This window comes from Coregonus lavaretus (genome assembly GCF_964263955.1).
Source record: "Coregonus lavaretus genome assembly, chromosome: 4".
Classification (NCBI taxonomy): domain Eukaryota; kingdom Metazoa; phylum Chordata; class Actinopteri; order Salmoniformes; family Salmonidae; genus Coregonus; species Coregonus lavaretus.
Genome location: NC_139991.1, coordinates 36,732,547 through 36,751,712, shown reverse-complemented (window position 1 = coordinate 36,751,712; position 19,166 = coordinate 36,732,547). Strand labels below are relative to the sequence as shown.

The 19,166-nt window shown below is 41.8% G+C and overlaps 1 protein-coding gene across 1 annotated transcript in view; it reads left to right on the top strand.

Annotated features, from left to right (window-relative positions):
• The window catches only part of setd9 (SET domain containing 9), a 29,212-nt gene extending 10,046 nt beyond the window's left edge, over nt 1-19,166 (top strand). Inside the window, exons 3-7 of the mRNA XM_084160141.1 lie at nt 2,180-2,335; nt 9,946-10,069; nt 12,218-12,333; nt 12,513-12,618; nt 18,702-19,166. Of these exons, the coding sequence (XP_084016267.1) occupies nt 2,180-2,335; nt 9,946-10,069; nt 12,218-12,333; nt 12,513-12,618; nt 18,702-18,789 (590 nt within the window). The 3' untranslated portion in view covers nt 18,790-19,166. The remainder of the gene's footprint in view (nt 1-2,179; nt 2,336-9,945; nt 10,070-12,217; nt 12,334-12,512; nt 12,619-18,701) is intronic.

Genomic DNA, 19,166 nt, shown 5'->3' with positions numbered 1-19,166 from the left:
AAGATGAGAGAGGCCTGTAATTTTCATCATAGGTACACGTCAACTATGACAGACAAAATGAGGAAAAAGAATCCAGAAAATCACATTGTAGGATTTTTTATGAATTTATTTGCAAATTATGGTGGAAAATAAGTATTTGGTCAATAACAAAAGTTTCTCAATACTTTGTTATATACCCTTTGTTGGCAATGACACAGGTCAAACGTTTTCTGTAAGTCTTCACAAGGTTTTCACACACTGTTGCTGGTATTTTTGCCCATTCCTCCATGCAGATCTCCTCTAGAGCAGTGATGTTTTGGGGCTGTCGCTGGGCAACACAGACTTTCAACTCCCTCCAAAGATTTTCTATGGGGTTGAGATCTGGGGACTGGCTAGGCCACTCCAGGACCTTGAAATGCTTCTTACGAAGCCACTCCTTCATTGCCCGGGCGGTGTGTTTGGGATCATTGTCATGCTGAAAGACCCAGCCACGTTTCATCTTCAATGCCCTTGCTGATGGAAGGAGGTTTTCACTCAAAATCTCACGATACATGGCCCCATTCATTCTTTCCTTTACACGGATCAGTCGTCCTGGTCCCTTTGCAGAAAAACAGCCCCAAAGCATGATGTTTCCACCCCCATGCTTCACAGTAGGTATGGTGTTCTTTGGATGCAACTCAGCATTCTTTGTCCTCCAAACACGACGAGTTGAGTTTTTACCAAAAAGTTATATTTTGGTTTCATCTGACCATATGACATTCTCCCAATCCTCTTCTGGATCATCCAAATGCACTCTAGCAAACTTCAGACGGGCCTGGACATGTACTGGCTTAAGCAGGGGGACACGTCTTGCACTGCAGGATTTGAGTCCCTGGCGGCGTAGTGTGTTACTGATGGTAGGCTTTGTTACTTTGGTCCCAGCTCTCTGCAGGTCATTCACTAGGTCCCCCTGTGTGGTTCTGGGATTTTTGCTCACCGTTCTTGTGATCATTTTGACCCCACGGGGTGAGATCTTGCGTGGAGCCCCAGATCGAGGGAGATTATCAGTGGTCTTGTATGTCTTCCATTTCCTAATAATTGCTCCCACAGTTGATTTATTCAAACCAAGCTGCTTACCTATTGCAGATTCAGTCTTCCCAGCCTGGTGCAGGTCTACAATTTTGTTTCTTGTGTCCTTTGACAGCTCTTTGGTCTTGGCCATAGTGGAGTTTGGAGTGTGACTGTTTGAGGTTGTGGACAGGTGTCTTTTATACTGATAACAAGTTCAAACAGGTGCCATTAATACAGGTAACGAGTGGAGGACAGAGGAGCCTCTTAAAGAAGAAGTTACAGGTCTGTGAGAGCCAGAAATCTTGCTTGTTTGTACGTGACCAAATACTTATTTTCCACCATAATTTGCAAATAAATTCGTAAAAAATCCTACAATGTGATTTTCTGGATTTTTTTTCCTCAATTTGTCTGTCATAGTTGACGTGTACCTATGATGAAAATTACAGGCCTCTCTCATCTTTTTAAGTGGGTGAACTTGCACAATTGGTGGCTGACTAAATACTTTTTTTCCCCACTGTATTTCCCTCATTAAAATGCAAATCAATTTATAACATTTTTGACATGCGTTTTTCTGGATTTTTGTTGTTGTTATTCTGTCTCTCACTGTTCAAATAAACCTACCATTAAAATGATAGACTGATCATGTCTTTGTCAGTGGGCAAACGTATAAAATCGGCAGGGGATCAAATAATTTTTTCCCTCACTGTACACAATCCATGTCTCAAGACTTAAAAATCTCCTCCTCTTCATTTACACTGATTTGAAGTGGATTTAATAAGGGACATCAATAAGGGATCATAGCTTTCACCTGGATTCACCTGGTCAGTCTATGTCATGGAAAGAGCATGTGTTCCTAATGTTTTGTACACTCCGTGTATATTAATGTTATATGTGTAACTCTATACTCTATACCATGTTCAAATTTTTTTAACTATTTGTTATTCAAGAACAGTCAAGATAATGATGATGAGCCAACTCAAGAGCACACATCCTATACATACAAAAATAACAATCTGTACCATTCCCTTCTCAGCACTATTAATTGTGCATGTCTTCCTTTTTATACCTGTCTTTCAAATATCCCGCTGGGGCTGACCATATGGAACATGATTTCCTGAAATGCATGACTAATTATTATAATATGAAACAGGAGAACCAGAAGGAGTGCATAGGCCCATCGAGACGATGTTAAACACGGTTGGGTTCTGTATTGAGCGGAAGCCGAGTTCCTTGCCGTTCGCTGGAACCGGAGTCTTTGTTACCAGGGGCTTTGTGCCTAAAGGAACTACAGTGGCCATGTACCCAGGTAATTCTCACCAATGATGATGACTAAGGCCGGGATTCAGTCTGATCGCGCCTGTCCACAATGCACCATTTAAAGGCAATTTCCAATTGAGCCCACATATGCTATGTGTTTTTCTCATATTTCCCCCCCTTTCAGGGGTATAACATTACATTGTTACTATTATTGAGAGGGGTTTCAAATACATGATCCAAATATGTGTGAGTGTGAACTTAGAAGCATTCTCACTCAGTCTGTCAGTCTTATACTGTATGAGCAACATAGTGGCTAATTGTAGGGGAGAGTGGGGTAAGTTGAGCTGTTTTTTACATTCAGCATCACTCTGTCAAGGGAAATACAGCATTCTTTCTAACAAAGATATCTACATATAGTTCAAGATGTTGTGTATCCCTGGAAATAATCAGAATTCATGTAAACATTACAGTTTTGAAAACATAGATTGTCAGAAAAAAAGTGGTCTCTTGGCACAACTTACCCCAGATATGGGGTAAGTTGAGCCACCGGACAGGCCTACAAATTTCTGTACTGAATGAAATATTACCGCAACCTTTTTAAAACGCAATCACAATCGCTTTTTTGTCTTTTATTCATTTTAAGCATCTTTTAACACAGACTTAACGCCTAACAAACACTTTGTACTTTTATCGCTGGGATATGAACTTGATTACCACTTTTTCCATGTGGTTTCTTCTTTCACAGACTCCATGAAATGATGACCTCTTTCTTAATATTTGATCAAATTATAAATTTTGTGAATGGTTTCCTAGAAACAAGGGTGGGTCAACTTACCCCACTCTCCCCTATAGCTAGCAGGTTATGTGTTGGTAGATCGACTGAGGTGAATGAAGCTACAGAAGCCAAGGTGATAATGGTTGGCGTCATTTTTGCTTGATTTAGCTGTTCTCCAAATAGCAGTTTTTCAATTGCATAGAAATTCAGTAAATGAGCTTCAACTTTCAAAAATGTATTGGAATACGTGGTCCTCTGTAGCTCAATTGGTAGAGCATGGCGCTTGTAATGCCAGGGTAGTGGGTTCGATCCCCGGGACCACCCATACGTAAAAATGGATGCACACATGACTGTAAGTCGCTTTGGATAAAAGCGTCTGCTAAATGGCATATTATTAATACCATTTTGAAGTTCAGCTTTCCCCAGCTTAGGTCCCGCCCTGTTCATGCTCCCTCACCCATGCTTGCCTCGCCTAACGGTCCCCCACCACCTCGCTTGTCTTCCATTGAAAATGCATGGCTTCCGTTGTTTCATCATCTCCAGTGGAAATCCACTGTTACCATGAATGTGATCTCTGTGAACACGGGAATATTGCCTTTAAAAGCTGCATTGTCGACAGCCCGCGATCGTATTGAATTCCGGTGTGGTGATACTGATGGTTTGTAAGGACTGATGGTTTGTTGACAATTGTAGCATTTTAGCTAAGCCAAACCAGCTACGGACAGAAGTGACATTACGTAGCAGGTTATGAGAATTAACGCAACAGGTTAGGAAAATAAGGTTAGGAAAAGGGTTATGGCGCATGCACGTACCGATAGGACGCATGGAGAGATAGTAGCGCCGTTTTGTACCGTCAAAACTGTGATTATATGTAGAAGCCAGACAACATAGTTTAAATTAAGCCTTAAAAATCGATAGATCAATATATCCCCAAGCAACCAGGAGTGAGCGGTCAGTTATACACAACAGCGAACCAATCTATGAGTAAAGCGACTCTGAGACTCGAACCCAACAAGCCATGGCTTCCCTTAGAGGAGAAGACAAAGAACGACTTGGAGATGCAAATGAGAGCAACGAACAGCTGAAGGATATCCAGGAAAACATAGCTAAAATGCTCTGAAAGCTCACCAAAACAAACAAACGTACAATCTGTTGTTAAAAAAGTTGATTTGCTCGAAAGGAAAGTAGTCTTGTGTCAGATATGCATATACAGGGCGGGCCTGTGGACGAACAAGACAACAAAATTGGCCTTCTGGAAACAAAGGTGCAAACTTTAAAAGATTAACTGAATCAGCTAGAAAACAGATTGAGACAAAATAATATGAGAATATTGTCCCTACTGGAAGATGAGAAAAAAGGGGACCGATCAAGCTGATATCGGAGGAGCTTGGCGTGGATGTATCACCGGAGCATCTAGAGCGATGCCATCGGATCAGAATGAAGCAAAATAACCCTAAATACCCTTGCATGGAAATCTGTAAGCTGTGGAACTATCAGACCAAAGTCAACATTCTGAGGGCACAGGAGGGAAAGGAGATCAAGGTCCAGCGCCAGTCCATTCGATTTGTCCAGAACCTGTCTGCTAGGCTGAGGAATAAACGCAAGCAATTAATTCCGATCAGACAGTCACTGGAGGAAAAAAGGAATCAAGTCTCAACTCCGATTCCCAGCAGTACTGTGGGTATGGAAGGGAACACAGAGAATGGAGTTCACATGCACCGATGAAGCCCTGAGCAGGCTGCATGAAACCTTTCCAGTTGAAAGAGAGCCCAGTGTCCTGAGGAGAGGCAGAAGCGGAAAAAACGTAAGCACAGTAGGCTACATACAGTGATGCTCAAGAACAGCTTATCGTAAATTTAGACAATATTCCTTCCTCCTCCCCCCAATACAATCTAGTCTCTATTGTCTAACTGTTGGAGAGGCCTATGCTGCAACTTACTGTAGTAACAGCAGAAGTGTAGGCATCCTTATAAATAAGAATACACCATTCTTCCTTATATCCCAGCACATGGACCAAGAAGGCAGTTTTCTAATGTTGAATTGTACCTTACATGGTGAAAAATACACATTGATTTTATTGTATATCTCACAAGGGGCAAATCTGGTGTTTTTAGAATTCAAGCTATATTAGATCAAATCCAGACAGGAACTATTATTTTAGCAGGTGACCTAAATTATACATTCAATAAGATTGATAGATGTAGTAATGAAAAAGGCACATTTAGGGAGCCTCCAAAGAGGCTGAAAATGTTCATCTCTACAAATGATTTACAGGACACCTGGAGATTATTGTTTCCAATTACAAAATACTAATAATTTCTTTCTCAAAGTAAGAAAAGCTATTCAAGAATTGACTACATTTTTATTTGTTTTACTACATTGGATTCAAAAATGTATGATATAGTAATATCGGATCATTCTCTGGTATCATGTTTAATTACACCAATAGAAAATATACTTTGCAACAGTTAGGAGAATGAACAGAGCGCATCTTCTGGACCCAAAATGTATTAAATACGTAAACGAAAAAATGTAAACCTTTTACCATTACAAATGAGGACAGAGGACAGAGAAAAACCAACCCCTGATATAATTTGGGATGCCTTTAAGGTGTACATTAGGGGTATGATGATCTCAAGGCTTTTACTTGTGACATATAGTTAAATGCAATAAAGAGGAACAATGGTTACATATTTAAGATGTGCATGCTCATCCCCAGAATCTTTTTACGTGTCTATTTTCAAAGGATAAAGCTACAATGTGTAGGAAAATGAAACGTATTCTACAAGAATATCAATATCACTCCCTAAAAACACAACCTTATGCAACAATCCTTGGATAGCTTTTCAGAATTCACTGATAAATTGGTCCACATGGAAAACTAAATGCATAGAAACCGTAAATGACTTGGTAACAGGAAATACATTGATTTCCATTACAGAATAAAAAAAGTAATTTTGGGCTGACCAAAATAATATTAACTATTGGAACCAAGACTTAAAAATAACTGGTGTTGGCACAAGATGGAGGGAAAGTTGGAGCATAAATAACGAAATTACAGTTAACTAAAATGTACACTTAATCCAGTATAAATGTATTATACAAGACTCAGAATTCACAAATTCTACAGCCCAACGGCAGAGTCATGTCTTAAGTGTAAAACTAATAATGACTCAATAAACCATGCTTTCTGTGAATGCTATAAAGTCCAGAAGATGTGGACGGAGCTAGAAAGTTGGCTGTCTGAAGTATTACAATGTAAACTGCATATTTCAAGACATGGCATATGTCCCAATGGGCTGGACAATTCTCTTATCACTCATTCTGAAAAAACGTATACTAAAAACGTGGAAATCACAATGGAACACAATGGAAAAATCAAATGATTTATTCTTGAAATAGCATGGGCGACCGAGAAGAACAAATTGGCACAATTTAAGGCCAAGTGGCAAACAATAATGCAGGCACTAGGGATGGGGGTGTGAGCATGTGGGTCTGGGCAGATGAGATGTAGTCATTGTTTGTGTGTCTGTAAGTTGTTCGTATGTATACGTTTTGTATCTGGAGTTAATTATTTATATTTTTTTATATATATAAAAATACATATAAGGACAAGGGTTAGGCTTAGCTAAAATGATGCAGTTGTCAACAACTGTTATCCCCAACACGACGACTAGATGGAGCTGTACTGATGGCCACAACCGTACAAACCATCAGTCCCGACAAACCATCATTTATCATAACACCGACCTAAGAAGAGGGATACGTATTTATACTCATGTACTCAAAAAAATAAAGGGAACACTAAAATAACACATCCTAGATCTGAATGAATGAAATAATCTTATTAAATACTTTTTTCTTTACATAGTTGAATGTGCTGACAACAAAATCACACAAAAATTATCAATGGAAATCAAATTTATCAACCCATGGAGGTCTGGATTTGGAGTCACCCTCAAAATTAAAGTGGAAAACCACACTACAGGCTAATCCAACTTTGATGTAATGTCCTTAAAACAAGTCAAAATGAGGCTCAGTAGTGTGTGTGGCCTCCACGTGCCTGTATGACCTCCCTACAACACCTGGGCATGCTCCTGATGAGGTGGCGGATGGTCTCCTGAGGGATCTCCTCCCAGACCTGGACTAAAGCATCTGCCAACTCCTGGACAGTCTGTGGTGCAACGTGGCGTTGGTGGATGGAGCGAGACATGATGTCCCAGATGTGCTCAATTGGTTTCAGGTCTGGGGAACGGGCGGGCCAGTCCATAGCATCAATGCCTTCCTCTTGCAGGAACTGCTGACACACTCCAGCCACATGAGGTCTAGCATTGTCTTGCATTAGGAGGAACCCAGGGCCAACCGCACCAGCATATGGTTTCACAAGGGGTCTGAGGATCTCATCTCGGTACCTAATGGCAGTCAGGCTTGGTGTTCTCTGGCAAATGCCAAACGTCCTGCACGGTGTTGGGCTGTAAGCACAACCCCCACCTGTGGACGTCGGGCCCTCATACCACCCTCATGGAGTCTGTTTCTGACCATTTGAGCAGACACATGCACATTTGTGGCCTGCTGGAGGTCATTTTGCAGGGCTCTGGCAGTGCTCCTCCTGCTCCTCCTTGCAAAAAGGCGGAGGTAGCAGTCCTGCTGCTGGGTTGTTGCCCTCCTACGGCCTCCTCCACGTCTCCTGATGTACTGGCCTGTCTCCTGGTAGCGCCTCCATGCTCTGGACACTACGCTGACAGACACAGCAAACCTTCTTGCCACAGCTCGCATTGATGTGCCATCCTGGATGAGCTGCACTACCTGAGCCACTTGTGTGGGTTGTAGACTCCGTCTCATGCTACCACTAGAGTGAAAGCACCGCCAGCACTCAAAAGTGACCAAAACATCAGCCAGGAAGCATAGGAACTGAGAAGTGGTCTGTGGTCACCACCTGCAAAGCCAGTCCTTTATTGGGGTTGTCTTGCTAATTGCCTATAATTTCCACCTGTTGTCTATTCCATTTGCACAACAGCATGTGAAATGTATTGTCAATCAGTGTTGCTTCCTAAGTGGACAGTTTGATTTCACAGAAGTGTGATTGACTTGGAGTTACATTGTGTTGTTTAAGTGTTCCCTTTATTTTTTTGAGCAGTGTATAAGCAAGACCATAGATTAAAAAGTACCCCTTTTAAGACATAGCATACAGTGCCTTAGGAAAGTATTCAGACCCCTTTACTTTTTCCACATTTTGTTACGTTACAGCTTTATTCCAAAATTGATTCAATTGTTTTTTCCCCTCATCAATGTACACACAGTACTCCATAATGACAAAGCAAAAACTGTTTTTTAGAAATGTTTGCTAATTTATTTTAAAAAACGGAAAAATGACATTTACATAAGTATTCAGACCCTTTACTTAGTACTTTGTTGAAGCACCTTTGGCAGCGAGTACAGCATCGAGTCTTCTTGGGTATGACGCTACAAACTTGGCACACCTGTATTAGTGGAGTTTCTCCCATTATTGTCTGCAGATCCTCTCAAGCTCTGTCAGGTTGGATGGGGAGTGTTGCTGCACAGCTATCAATTTTCAGGTCTCTCCAGAGATGTTAGATCGTGTTCAAGTCCGGGCTCTGGCTGGGCCACTCAAGGACTTTCAGAGACTTGTCCCGAAGCCACTCCTGCGTTGTCTTGGCTGTGCTTAGGGTCGTTGTCCTGTTGGAAGGTGAACCGTCGCCCAAGTTTGATGTCCTGAGCGCTCTGGAGCAGGTTTTCATCAAGTATCTCTCTATACTTTGCTCCGTTCATCTTTCCCTCGATCCTGACTAGTCTCCCAGTCCCTGCCGCTGAAAAACATCCCCGCATGATGCTGCCACCACCATGCTTTACCATAGGGATGGTGCCAGATTTCCTCCAGACGTGACGCTTGGCATTCAGCCCAAAGAGTTGAATATTGGTTTCATCAGACCAGAGAATCTTGTTTCTCATGGTCTGAGAGTCTTTAGATGCCTTTTGGCAAACTCCAAGCGGGCTGTCATGTGTATTTTAATGAGGAGTGGCTTCCGTCTGGCCACTCTACCATAAAGGCCTGATTGGTGGAGTGCTGCAGAGATATGTGTCCTTCTGGAAGTTTCTCCCATCTCCACAGAGGAACTCTAGAGCTCTGTCAGAGTGACCGCTGGGTTCTTGGTCACCTCCCTGACCAAGGCCCTTCTACCCCGATTGCTCAGTTTGGCACAGCGGCCAGCTCTAGAAAGAGACTTGGTGGTTCCAAACTTCTTCCATTTAAGAATAATGGAGGCCACCGTGTTCTTGGGGACTTTCAATGCTGCAGAATTTTTTTGGTACCCTTCCCTAGATCTGTGCCTCGACACAATCCTGTCTCGGAACTCTACGGACAATTCCTTCGACCTCATGGCTTGGTTTTTGCACTGTCAACTGTGGGACCTTATATAGACAGGTGTGTGGCTTTCCAAATCATGTCCAATCAATTGAATTTACCACAGGTGGACTCCAATCAAGTTGTAGAAACATCTCAAGGATGATCAATGGAAATAGGATGCACCAGAGCTCAATTCCGAGTCTCATAGCAAAGGTTCTGAATACTTATGTAAATAAGGTATGTTTTTTATTTGTAATAAATTTGCACACAAAAAACTGTTTTCGCTTTGTCATTATGGGGTATTGTGTGAGTTAAATTTTTTATTTAATCCATTTTAGAAAAAGGCTGTAACGTAACAAAATGTGGAAAAAGTCAAGGGGTCTGAATACTTTCCGAAGGCACTGTAGTTATTTTGAAAGTTATGTTTTTTTAAAGTAATTAAGTAAATGCATATCACTCGGACAAGTGTTGTGATTTACCTTGTGTGAATGAATGACTCATTTCTGTGTTATCCACGCAGGTACCATCTATCAGGCATATGAGCCCATTCTCTTCCAGTCCATTGGAAACCCTTTTGTATTCAGATGCATAGATCATGTTTTGATTGACGGAAATGACAAAGGCATCTCTAAAATAGTGTACAGGTGAGAATGTGGCATAGAAAAATGGGTAACACTTTACTTGAAACCCAGTGTCATAACACGTTTTGACACGGTCATAACCATTGCATAATGTCATAACAGGTGACATAACTTGTCATAACCTGTCATAAAATGATCAGAACACTGTCATGAACATATATTGCATTATTTTATGGCTGGTTATGACACCTACATAGGTGTCAAAACCCACATTTATTCAAATGAGTTTTTTCCCTGCCAAGAATTTTCCTTTCGTTTTCAAGTTTGTTTCTTAAATCCTTAATTTAATTATTTACAGTCATGTTTTTTTTCTCCATCATATTTACCATTTTTATTTTAAATTGTAGAAAATACACTTTGACACTGTCAATAAGCATTATGACCATTATAATCATATAAGCCAGATAGGCCTATCACATACATGCCCTTATATCAGTCATCAGTCAAAAAGAGGGTGTCTTGTCCTGCTCCTGAAATCTGCTTCTGCATTCATCCCAGTCATCAGCAACAGAGCATTGCAATGTGTGCGCGATTACAATTATCATTTCATATGGTCAATAAAAATAGAAAAATCTATAACAAACATACTGTTGACATGTAGGATATGGTGTAATGGAATGTTTTGCTTTGTGTGGTAGGTTTTGTGGGTTTTTAAGTACCAGCAATAAAATAACGCAATATGTCACAACAGGCCTAAATATGTCATGAAAGTGTTTGTATTTGTATTGATTATGGATCCCCATTAGCTGCTGCCAAGGCAGCAGCTACTCTTCCTGGGGTACAGCAAAATTAAGGCAGTTCATACAATGTTATGACCATATTATAACAGGCTATGTCAACTATTATGACATATCAAAAAATATATATATATATATATATATTTAACCTTTATTTAACTAAGCAAGTCAACAAATTCTTATTTACAATGGCGGCCTACCAAAAGGCAAAAGGCCTCCTGCGGGGACGGGGGCTGGGATTAAAAATATAGGACAAAACACATCACAAGAGGGACACCACAACACAACATAAAGAGAGACCTAAGATAACAACATAGCATGGCAGCAACACATGACAACACAGCATGGTAGCAATACCACATGACAACAACATGGTAGCAACACAACATGGTATAAATATTATTGGGAAAAGACAACAGCACAAAGGCAAGAAGGTAGAGACAACAATACATAACGCAAAGCAGCCACAACTGTCAGTAAGCGTGGCCATGAATGACTCTTTGAATGAAGAGATGGAGATAAAACTGTCCAGTTTGAGTGTTTTTTGCAGCTCGTTCCAGTCGCTAGCTGCAGTGAACTGAAAAGAGGAGCGACCCAGGGATGTGTGTGCTTTGGGGACCTTTAACAGAATGTGACTGGCATAACGGGTGTTGTATGTGGAGGATGAGGGCTGCAGTAGGTATCTCAGATAGGGGGAGAGTGAGGCCTAAGAGGGTTTTTATAAATAAGCATCAACCAGTGAGTCTTGCAACGGGTATACAGAGATAACCAGTTTACAGAGGAGTATAGAGTGCAGTGATGTGTCCTATAAGGAGCATTGGTGGCAAATCTGATGGCCGAATGGTAAAGAACATCTAGTCACTCGAAAGCACCCTTACCTGTTGATCTATAAATTGCGTCTCCGTAATCTAGCATGGGTAGGATGGTCAGTTTGGCAGCTTGGGTGAAAGAGGAGCGATTACGGTAGAGGAAACCAAGTCTATATTTAACCTTAGCCTGCAGCTTTGATATGTGCTGAGAGAAGGACAGTGTACCGTCTAGCCATACTCCCAAGTACTTGTATGAGGTGACTACCTCAAGCTCTAAACCCTCAGAGGTAGTAATCACACCAGTGGGGAGAGGGGAATTCTTCTTACCAAACCACATTACCTTTGTTTTGGAGGTGTTCAGAAGAAGGTTAAGGGCAGAGAAAGCTTATTGGATACTAAGAAAGCTTTGTTGTAGAGTGTTTAACACAAAATCTGGGGGACATAACATTTGACATGGTTATGACAGTGTCATAACGTGTTATGATGCTGGGTGTCAATTAAAGTGTTACTGAAAAATGTCCTAGGGCTTGATGACTGTCCTATGACAATTTCTTTTCACATGTTGATGGACAGCATTCATATTTAAAAGTATTGATGTTTTCCAGGTCGTGCAGTGGAAGAGACAGGATTGGTCCTTTCAGGTTGAGTGACATCACTTGGTTGACAGCCAATACAGAAAACCCGCTAGCAGTGGGGCAATATGTGAACAACTGCTCAAACGGTACCGTCACATCTCTGCTCACCCAATTAGATTAAATATTTCTCTACAAATATGCGTTTATATTCTATATCATGAAGACGGTTTTACATAATTATTGTCTGTCTGTAGTGTTGCGAAATCTGTGACCACTGACTATCTAAATATTCATTTTCTTGTGTGGAATTATACTCGTCTTTCAGAGAGGGCTGCAAATGTGTGCTATCAGGAGTATGATGTGCCTGAAGCATTTCCTCTAGAACTTCGCCAGTACCTTCCCAATGTGAACTACAGACATGACACACAAAGGCAAGAATTTAAAGGATGCTTGAAATAATGTTGGTCCCTACTTCCTACAGTATTTGTGTTACTGTTGACTGCACCCATTGCAATCTCAAAAGTTAATTCATGAATTCAGCAGCTGTGTGGATTGATTCACTCATAAGTAATTTAGAGCAATTAACAGTAAGTCTAGGCCAGAGCTATTAACATGGATAAGGCTCTGGTCTAGGCTAGTAGGGTGTTTCTCAACCTGTTTTATACCAGGGATACCAAACCTAGTGTTTCTGTTTGTTTTCATAGCTATAAATGTATTAATACAAATGTTAATTACTTTCTGTTTTGGCTCCATTTCCAAACAGCAGCTTTTACTGTTGACTAGTGAGTAGTCTTCTGAGCCAGACTGTCACGTTCGTTAGACGGAGTAGACCAATGCGCAGCGTTAGTTGCAAACATACTTGAACTTTATTATCTTTAGTGATAATATAAACAACAAAGCAACAAACGAAACGTGCAGTCCTACGGTTTACACAACCAACACGGAAACAAACCAAACGGAAACAAGATCCCACAAACACTAAGGGAAAAACAGACTGTTTAAATATGGTTCCCAATCAGAGACAACCAGCAACAGCTGACACTCGTTGCCTCTGATTGGGAACCAATCTGGCCAACATAGAAATATAACACATAGAACTACAACACAGAACTAGAACACATAGAATCTACACACCCTGGCTCAACATATAGAGTCCCCAGAGCCAGGGTGTGACACAGACTCAGTCTTGCACTGGCTTAGTCTCGATGTGGCATGTGGTGACGCTTTCCATTGCCTGTCCAGCATAGCCACGCATTATTACATAGAAAACCTAAACATCCCTTGTCTGTCAAGAATGTTGAATCAAATTATATATGAACTTACTCTGCCAATTGTCTGTGGGGTTGCTTCTTATTCGGGTCGAAATTTGAGACAAAATATCCACAGGAAAGTATTATTAAACCAACTTCAAAACGCAGGTCTCTGTGTGGCAATCAATATTTTTTTGCTCATCCCCTAAGGCATGTGCACAAGACTGAAGTACATGCACGGAATGCATACTAACCAAAGTCTTGCACGCGTTTACATGGTTGTGCTTACAGTTGAAGTCGGAAGTTTACATACACCTTGGCCAAATATTTAAACTCAGTTTTTCACAATTCCTGACATTTAATCTGAGTAAAAATTCCCTGTCTTAGGTCAGTTAGGATCACCACTTTATTTTAAGAATGTGAAATGTCAGAATAATAGTAGAGAGAATGATTTATTTCAGCTTTTATTTCTTTCATCACATTCCCAGTGGGTCAGACGTTTACATACACTCAATTAGTATTTGGTAGCTTGCCTTTAAATTGTTTAACTTGGGTCAAACGTTTCGGGTAGCCTTCCACAAGCTTCCCACAATAAGTTGGGTGAATTTTGGCCCATTCCTCCTGACAGAGCTGGTGTAACTGAGTCAGGCACACGCTTTTTCAGTTCTGCACACAAATGTTCTATAGGATTGAGGTCAGGGCTTTGTGATGGCCACTCCAATACCTTGACTTTGTTGTCCTTAAGCCATTTTGCCACAACTTTGGAAGTATGCTTGGGGTCATTGTCCATTTGGAAGACCCATTTGCGACCAAGCTTTAACTTCCTGACTGATGTCTTGAGATGTTGCTTCAATATATCCACATAATTTTCCTTCCTCATGATGCCATCTATTTTGTGAAGTGCACCAGTTCCTCCTGCAGCAAAGCACCTCCACAGCATTATGCTGCCACCACCGTGCTTCACGGTTGGGATGGTGTTCTTCGGCTTGCAAGCATCCCCCCTTTTTCCTCCAAACATAACGATGGTCATTATGTCCAAACAGTTCTATTTTTGTTTCATCAGACCAGAGGACATTTCTCCAAAAAGTAGGATCTTTGTCCCCATGTGCGGTTGCAAACCGTAGTCTGGCTTTTTTATGGTGGTTTTGGAGCAGTGGCTTCTTCCTTGCTGAGCGGCCTTTCAGGTTATGTCGATATAGGACTCGTTTTACTGTGGATATAGATGCTTTTGTACCTGTTTCCTCCAGCATCTTCACAAGGTCCTTTGCTGTTGTTCTGGGATTGATTTGCACTTTTCGCACCAAAGTACGTTCATCTCTACGAGACAGAACGCGTCTCCTTCCTGAGAGGTATGACGGCTGCGTGGTCCCATGGTATTTATACTTGCGTACTATTGTTTGTACAGATGAACGTGGTACCTTCAGGCGTTTGGAAATTGCTCCCAAGCATGAACTAGACTTGTGGAGGTCTACAATTATTTTTCTTAGGTCTTGGCTGATTTCTTTTGATTTTCCCATGATGTCAAGCAAAGAGGCACTGAGTTTGAAGGTAGGCCTTGAAATACATCCACAGGTACACCTCCAATTGACTCAAATTATGTCAATTAGCCTATCAGAAGCTTCTAAAGCCATGACATCATTTTCTGGAATTGTCCAAGCTGTTTAAAGGCACAGTCAACATAGTGTATGTGAACTTCTGACCCACTGGAATTGTAATACAGTGAATTATAAGTGAAATAATCTGTCTAAACAATTGTTGGAAAAATTACTTGTGTCATGCACAAAGTAGATGCCCTAACCGACTTGCCAAAACTATAGTTTGTTAACAAGAAATTTGTGGAGTGGTTGAAAACGAGTTTTAATGACTCCAGCCTAAGTGTATGGAAACTTCCGACTTCAACTGTATGTGCCAGGTGATAGAAATCTCAAAGGTGTGGCCTGTGTGTTCCAGCCGCTGACCCTAACCCACAGCCAGAGTCAGCATGGGTTTGAATCCGACCCACTGCTGTTTGACCCCCGTCTTTCCAACACTTTACTATATCTTTAATGAATCAAAACAATTATGTAAGGAGTGGGACCGCAAAGACACCATTCAAATGTCTGCAGTGATTTCGTCCCTCATTGACCAAGAGAAAATGGTTGTGTTTCAATTCTACAAAATTATTTAGTATTCTTTCATGTTGAGCTCTAAATCTGGTTGAGAATATCACAGCGAGATGAAACTACGATTGCTGAAATCGCTAGACTGTCCCCTTTAATATGCCATCTCCCAGGCTGGCCTCCGTCACTCAGAGGGAGGGGAAAGCTGACAGATGGGGCTTTCTAGCATTATAAGGCACTGAACCCTGCGACGTTCACAGAGCGCGTTGTACACAAATGTCAGTTGGAACCTGTCCAGAACCGCTTCAAGTCCCTTAAAGAGAGGACTTAACATCTAAGTGGTTAAAAACTAATAATAATCTCAACGGCAGATCTCAAAGTCAGATAAATAATACTTTGATATTTTCTCTCAAATTTCAAACCAATAAGAATCAACCCCATGGACAATCGGTAGAGTAAGTTCAAATGTGATTTGGGACGTTTTAGGTTTTCTTCTATGTAATAATGCGTAGCTATGCTGGACAGGCAATGGAAAGCATCGCTATGGAGTCAAATCCGATTCAAAAGTTGAACGGCGCGAGATGAAACCTCATTGCGTGCGCAAACACTGAGTCAAGAGAGAAGAAATGTGGTCGAGTGAGCAGAGGATGGGTCCCGCGAGTCCACAGCCCAGTCGAGAGCACAAATTAAACTTGAGGTCCCATGATCAGCGTGGCAGATCTGTTGTTACCTACCCTTACCACGTGGGGGTGGCCCGTCAGGAAGTCCAGGATCCAGTTGCAGAGGGAGCTGTTTAGTCCCAGGGTCCTTAGCTTAGTGATGAGCTTTGAGGGCACTATGGTGTTGAACGCTGAGCTGTAGTCAATGAGTGCAGTGTGGAGTGCAATAGAGATTGCATCATCTGTGGATCTGTTGGGGCGGTATGCAAATTGGAGTGGGTCTAGGGTTTCTGGGATAATGGTGTTGATGTGAGCCATGACCAGCCTTTCAAAGCACTTCATGGCTACAGACGTAAGTGCTACAGGTCGGTAGTCATTTAGGCAGGTTATCTTAGTGTTCTTGGGCACAGGGACTATGGTGGTCTGCTTGAAACATGTTGGTATTACAGACTCAGACAGGGACATGTTGAAAATGTCAGTGAAGACACTTGCCAGTTGGTCAGCACATGCTCGTAGTACACGTCCTGGTAATCCGTCTGAATATTGACCTGCTTAAAAGTCTTACTCACATTGGCTACGGAGAGCGTGATCACATATTCATCGGGAACAGCTGATGCTCTCATGCATGCTTCAGTGTTGCTTGCCTCGAAGCGAGCATAGAAGTGATTTAGCTCGTCTCGTAGGCTTGTGTCACTGGGCAGCTTGCGGCTGTACTTCCCTTTGTAGTCTAATAGTTTGCAAGCCCTGAAACATGCGACGAGCGTCAGAGCCGGTGTAGTATGATTCAATCTTAGTCCTGTATTGACTCTTTGCCTGTTTGATGGTTCGTCGGAGGGCATAGCAGGATTTCTTATAAGCCTCAGGGTTAGAGTCCCGCTCGTTGAAAGCGGCAGCTCTACCCTTTAGCTCAGTGCGGATATTGCCTATAATCCATGGCTTCTGGTTGTCACTGTGGGGACGACGTCATCGATGCACTTATTGATGAAGCCAGTGACTGATGTGGTGTACTCCTCAATGCTATCGGAGGAATCCCAGAACATATTCCAGTCTGTGCTAGAAAAACTGTCCTGTAGCTTAGCATCTGCGTCATCTGACCACTTCCTTATTTACCGAGTCACTGGTGCTTCCTGCTTTAGTTTTTGCTTATATGCAGGAATCAGGAGGATAGAGTTATGGTCAGATTTGCCAAATGGAGGGCGAGGGAGAGCTTTGTACACGTCTCTGTGTGTGGAGTAACGGTGGTCTAGAGTTTATTTCCCTCTGGTTGCACATTTAACATGCTGGTAGAAATTTGGTAGAAGGGATTTAAGTTTCTCTGCATTAAAGTCCCCGGCCACTAGGAGCGCTTCATCTGGATGAGCGTTTTCCTGTTTGCTTATGGCCTTATACAGCTCACTGAGTGCAATCTTAGTGCCAGCATTGGTTTGTGGTGGTAAATAGACAGCTACGAAAAATATAGTTGAAAACTCTCTTAGTAAATAGTGTGGTCTACAGCTTATCATGAGATCCTCTACCTCAGGCGAGCAAAACCTTGAGACTTCCTTAGTATTAGATTTTATGCACCAGCTGTTGTTTACAAATATACACAGACCGCCACCCCTTGTCTTAATGGAGTCAGCTGTTCTATCCTGCCGATGTAGCGTATATCCCGCCAGCTATATGTTATCCATGTCGTTGTTCAGCCACGACTCAGTGAAACATAAGATATTACAGTTTTTAATGTCCCGTTGGTAGGATAACCTTGATCTTAGATCGTCCAATTTATTTTCAAATGAATTAACATTGGCTAATAGGATTGATGGAAGAGGCAGTTTACTCACTTGCCGTCGGATCCTTACAAGGCACCCAGACCTACGTCCACGATATCTCTGTCTCTTTCTCATGCGAATGACGGGGATTTGCTGTGACAATAAACAGACAAAATATATAGATGCAAGTTTCCACCCTGCATGCTTCCTTGTCCTGGAGTCGTGCAGGACCTTGAAGGGCAGGTGGTAGTCCCCTGTAGCTCAGTTGGTAGAGCATGGCGCTTGCAACACCAGGGTTGTGGGTTCGTTTCCCACGTGGGGCCAGTTTAAAAAATGTATGCACTAACTGTAAGTCGCTCTGGATAAGAGCGTCTGCTAAATGACTAAAATGTAAATGTAGCCAATGACCCTCTCAGCAGACCTTACAATCCATTGCAGACTCTGATGGTCGTTTAGAACTGAATCAGTACACACAGCAATTCAGTTCTGCTCACTCAGTCACACTCGCAAGCGCTCAAGTTTAATTTGCGTTCACCACGCTGGCCTGCGGGACCCATCCTCTTCTCGCTCGACCACGTTTCTTCTTTCTCGACTCGTATTTGCTTACGCAATGTTGTTTCATCTTGGTCGCACGCTCCATCATGCGCCCGTTCAACGTTTGAATCAGCTTTGACTCTATACATCGCCACATCTGAACTAGCACTGGCCAAAGCAAGTCTTAACTAGTGAGTGATAACAGCTTCTCTCTTCTTTTCCAGGCCTTTACGATGTGTGGTCCTTGTAGCGTTAAGAGACATCTGTCCAGGAGAGGAACTATTTTCTAACTACTTCACCATCGTGCATTAGGTCACATTATAAAACAGGTACTACCCGAACTTGTTCAAGAAGAAACGCTCGGCTACGGTGTGCCTTAGCGCACACAACCCAGGTCTAAGATTTTTGTACACATAAGATTATTATAAAAAGTACTTACTCAACTAGTCAAGTGAAAGCCCCTCTGAAGAACTGTGGCCAGATGATTCTGTGTAGCCTACGAGGGAAGGACAATGAAATAAATAATGGAAAACATGAAATCGAGAAGGCCATATTCATAATAACCTTTTCATTTATTTCTGCATCTGTACACACGATTTGTCTGGAACAAATGACAAAATATTCAACAACAACAAAAAAAGAGTGTACAGTTTTATGAACAATAAACTTTACTTTTGAATAATGAGATT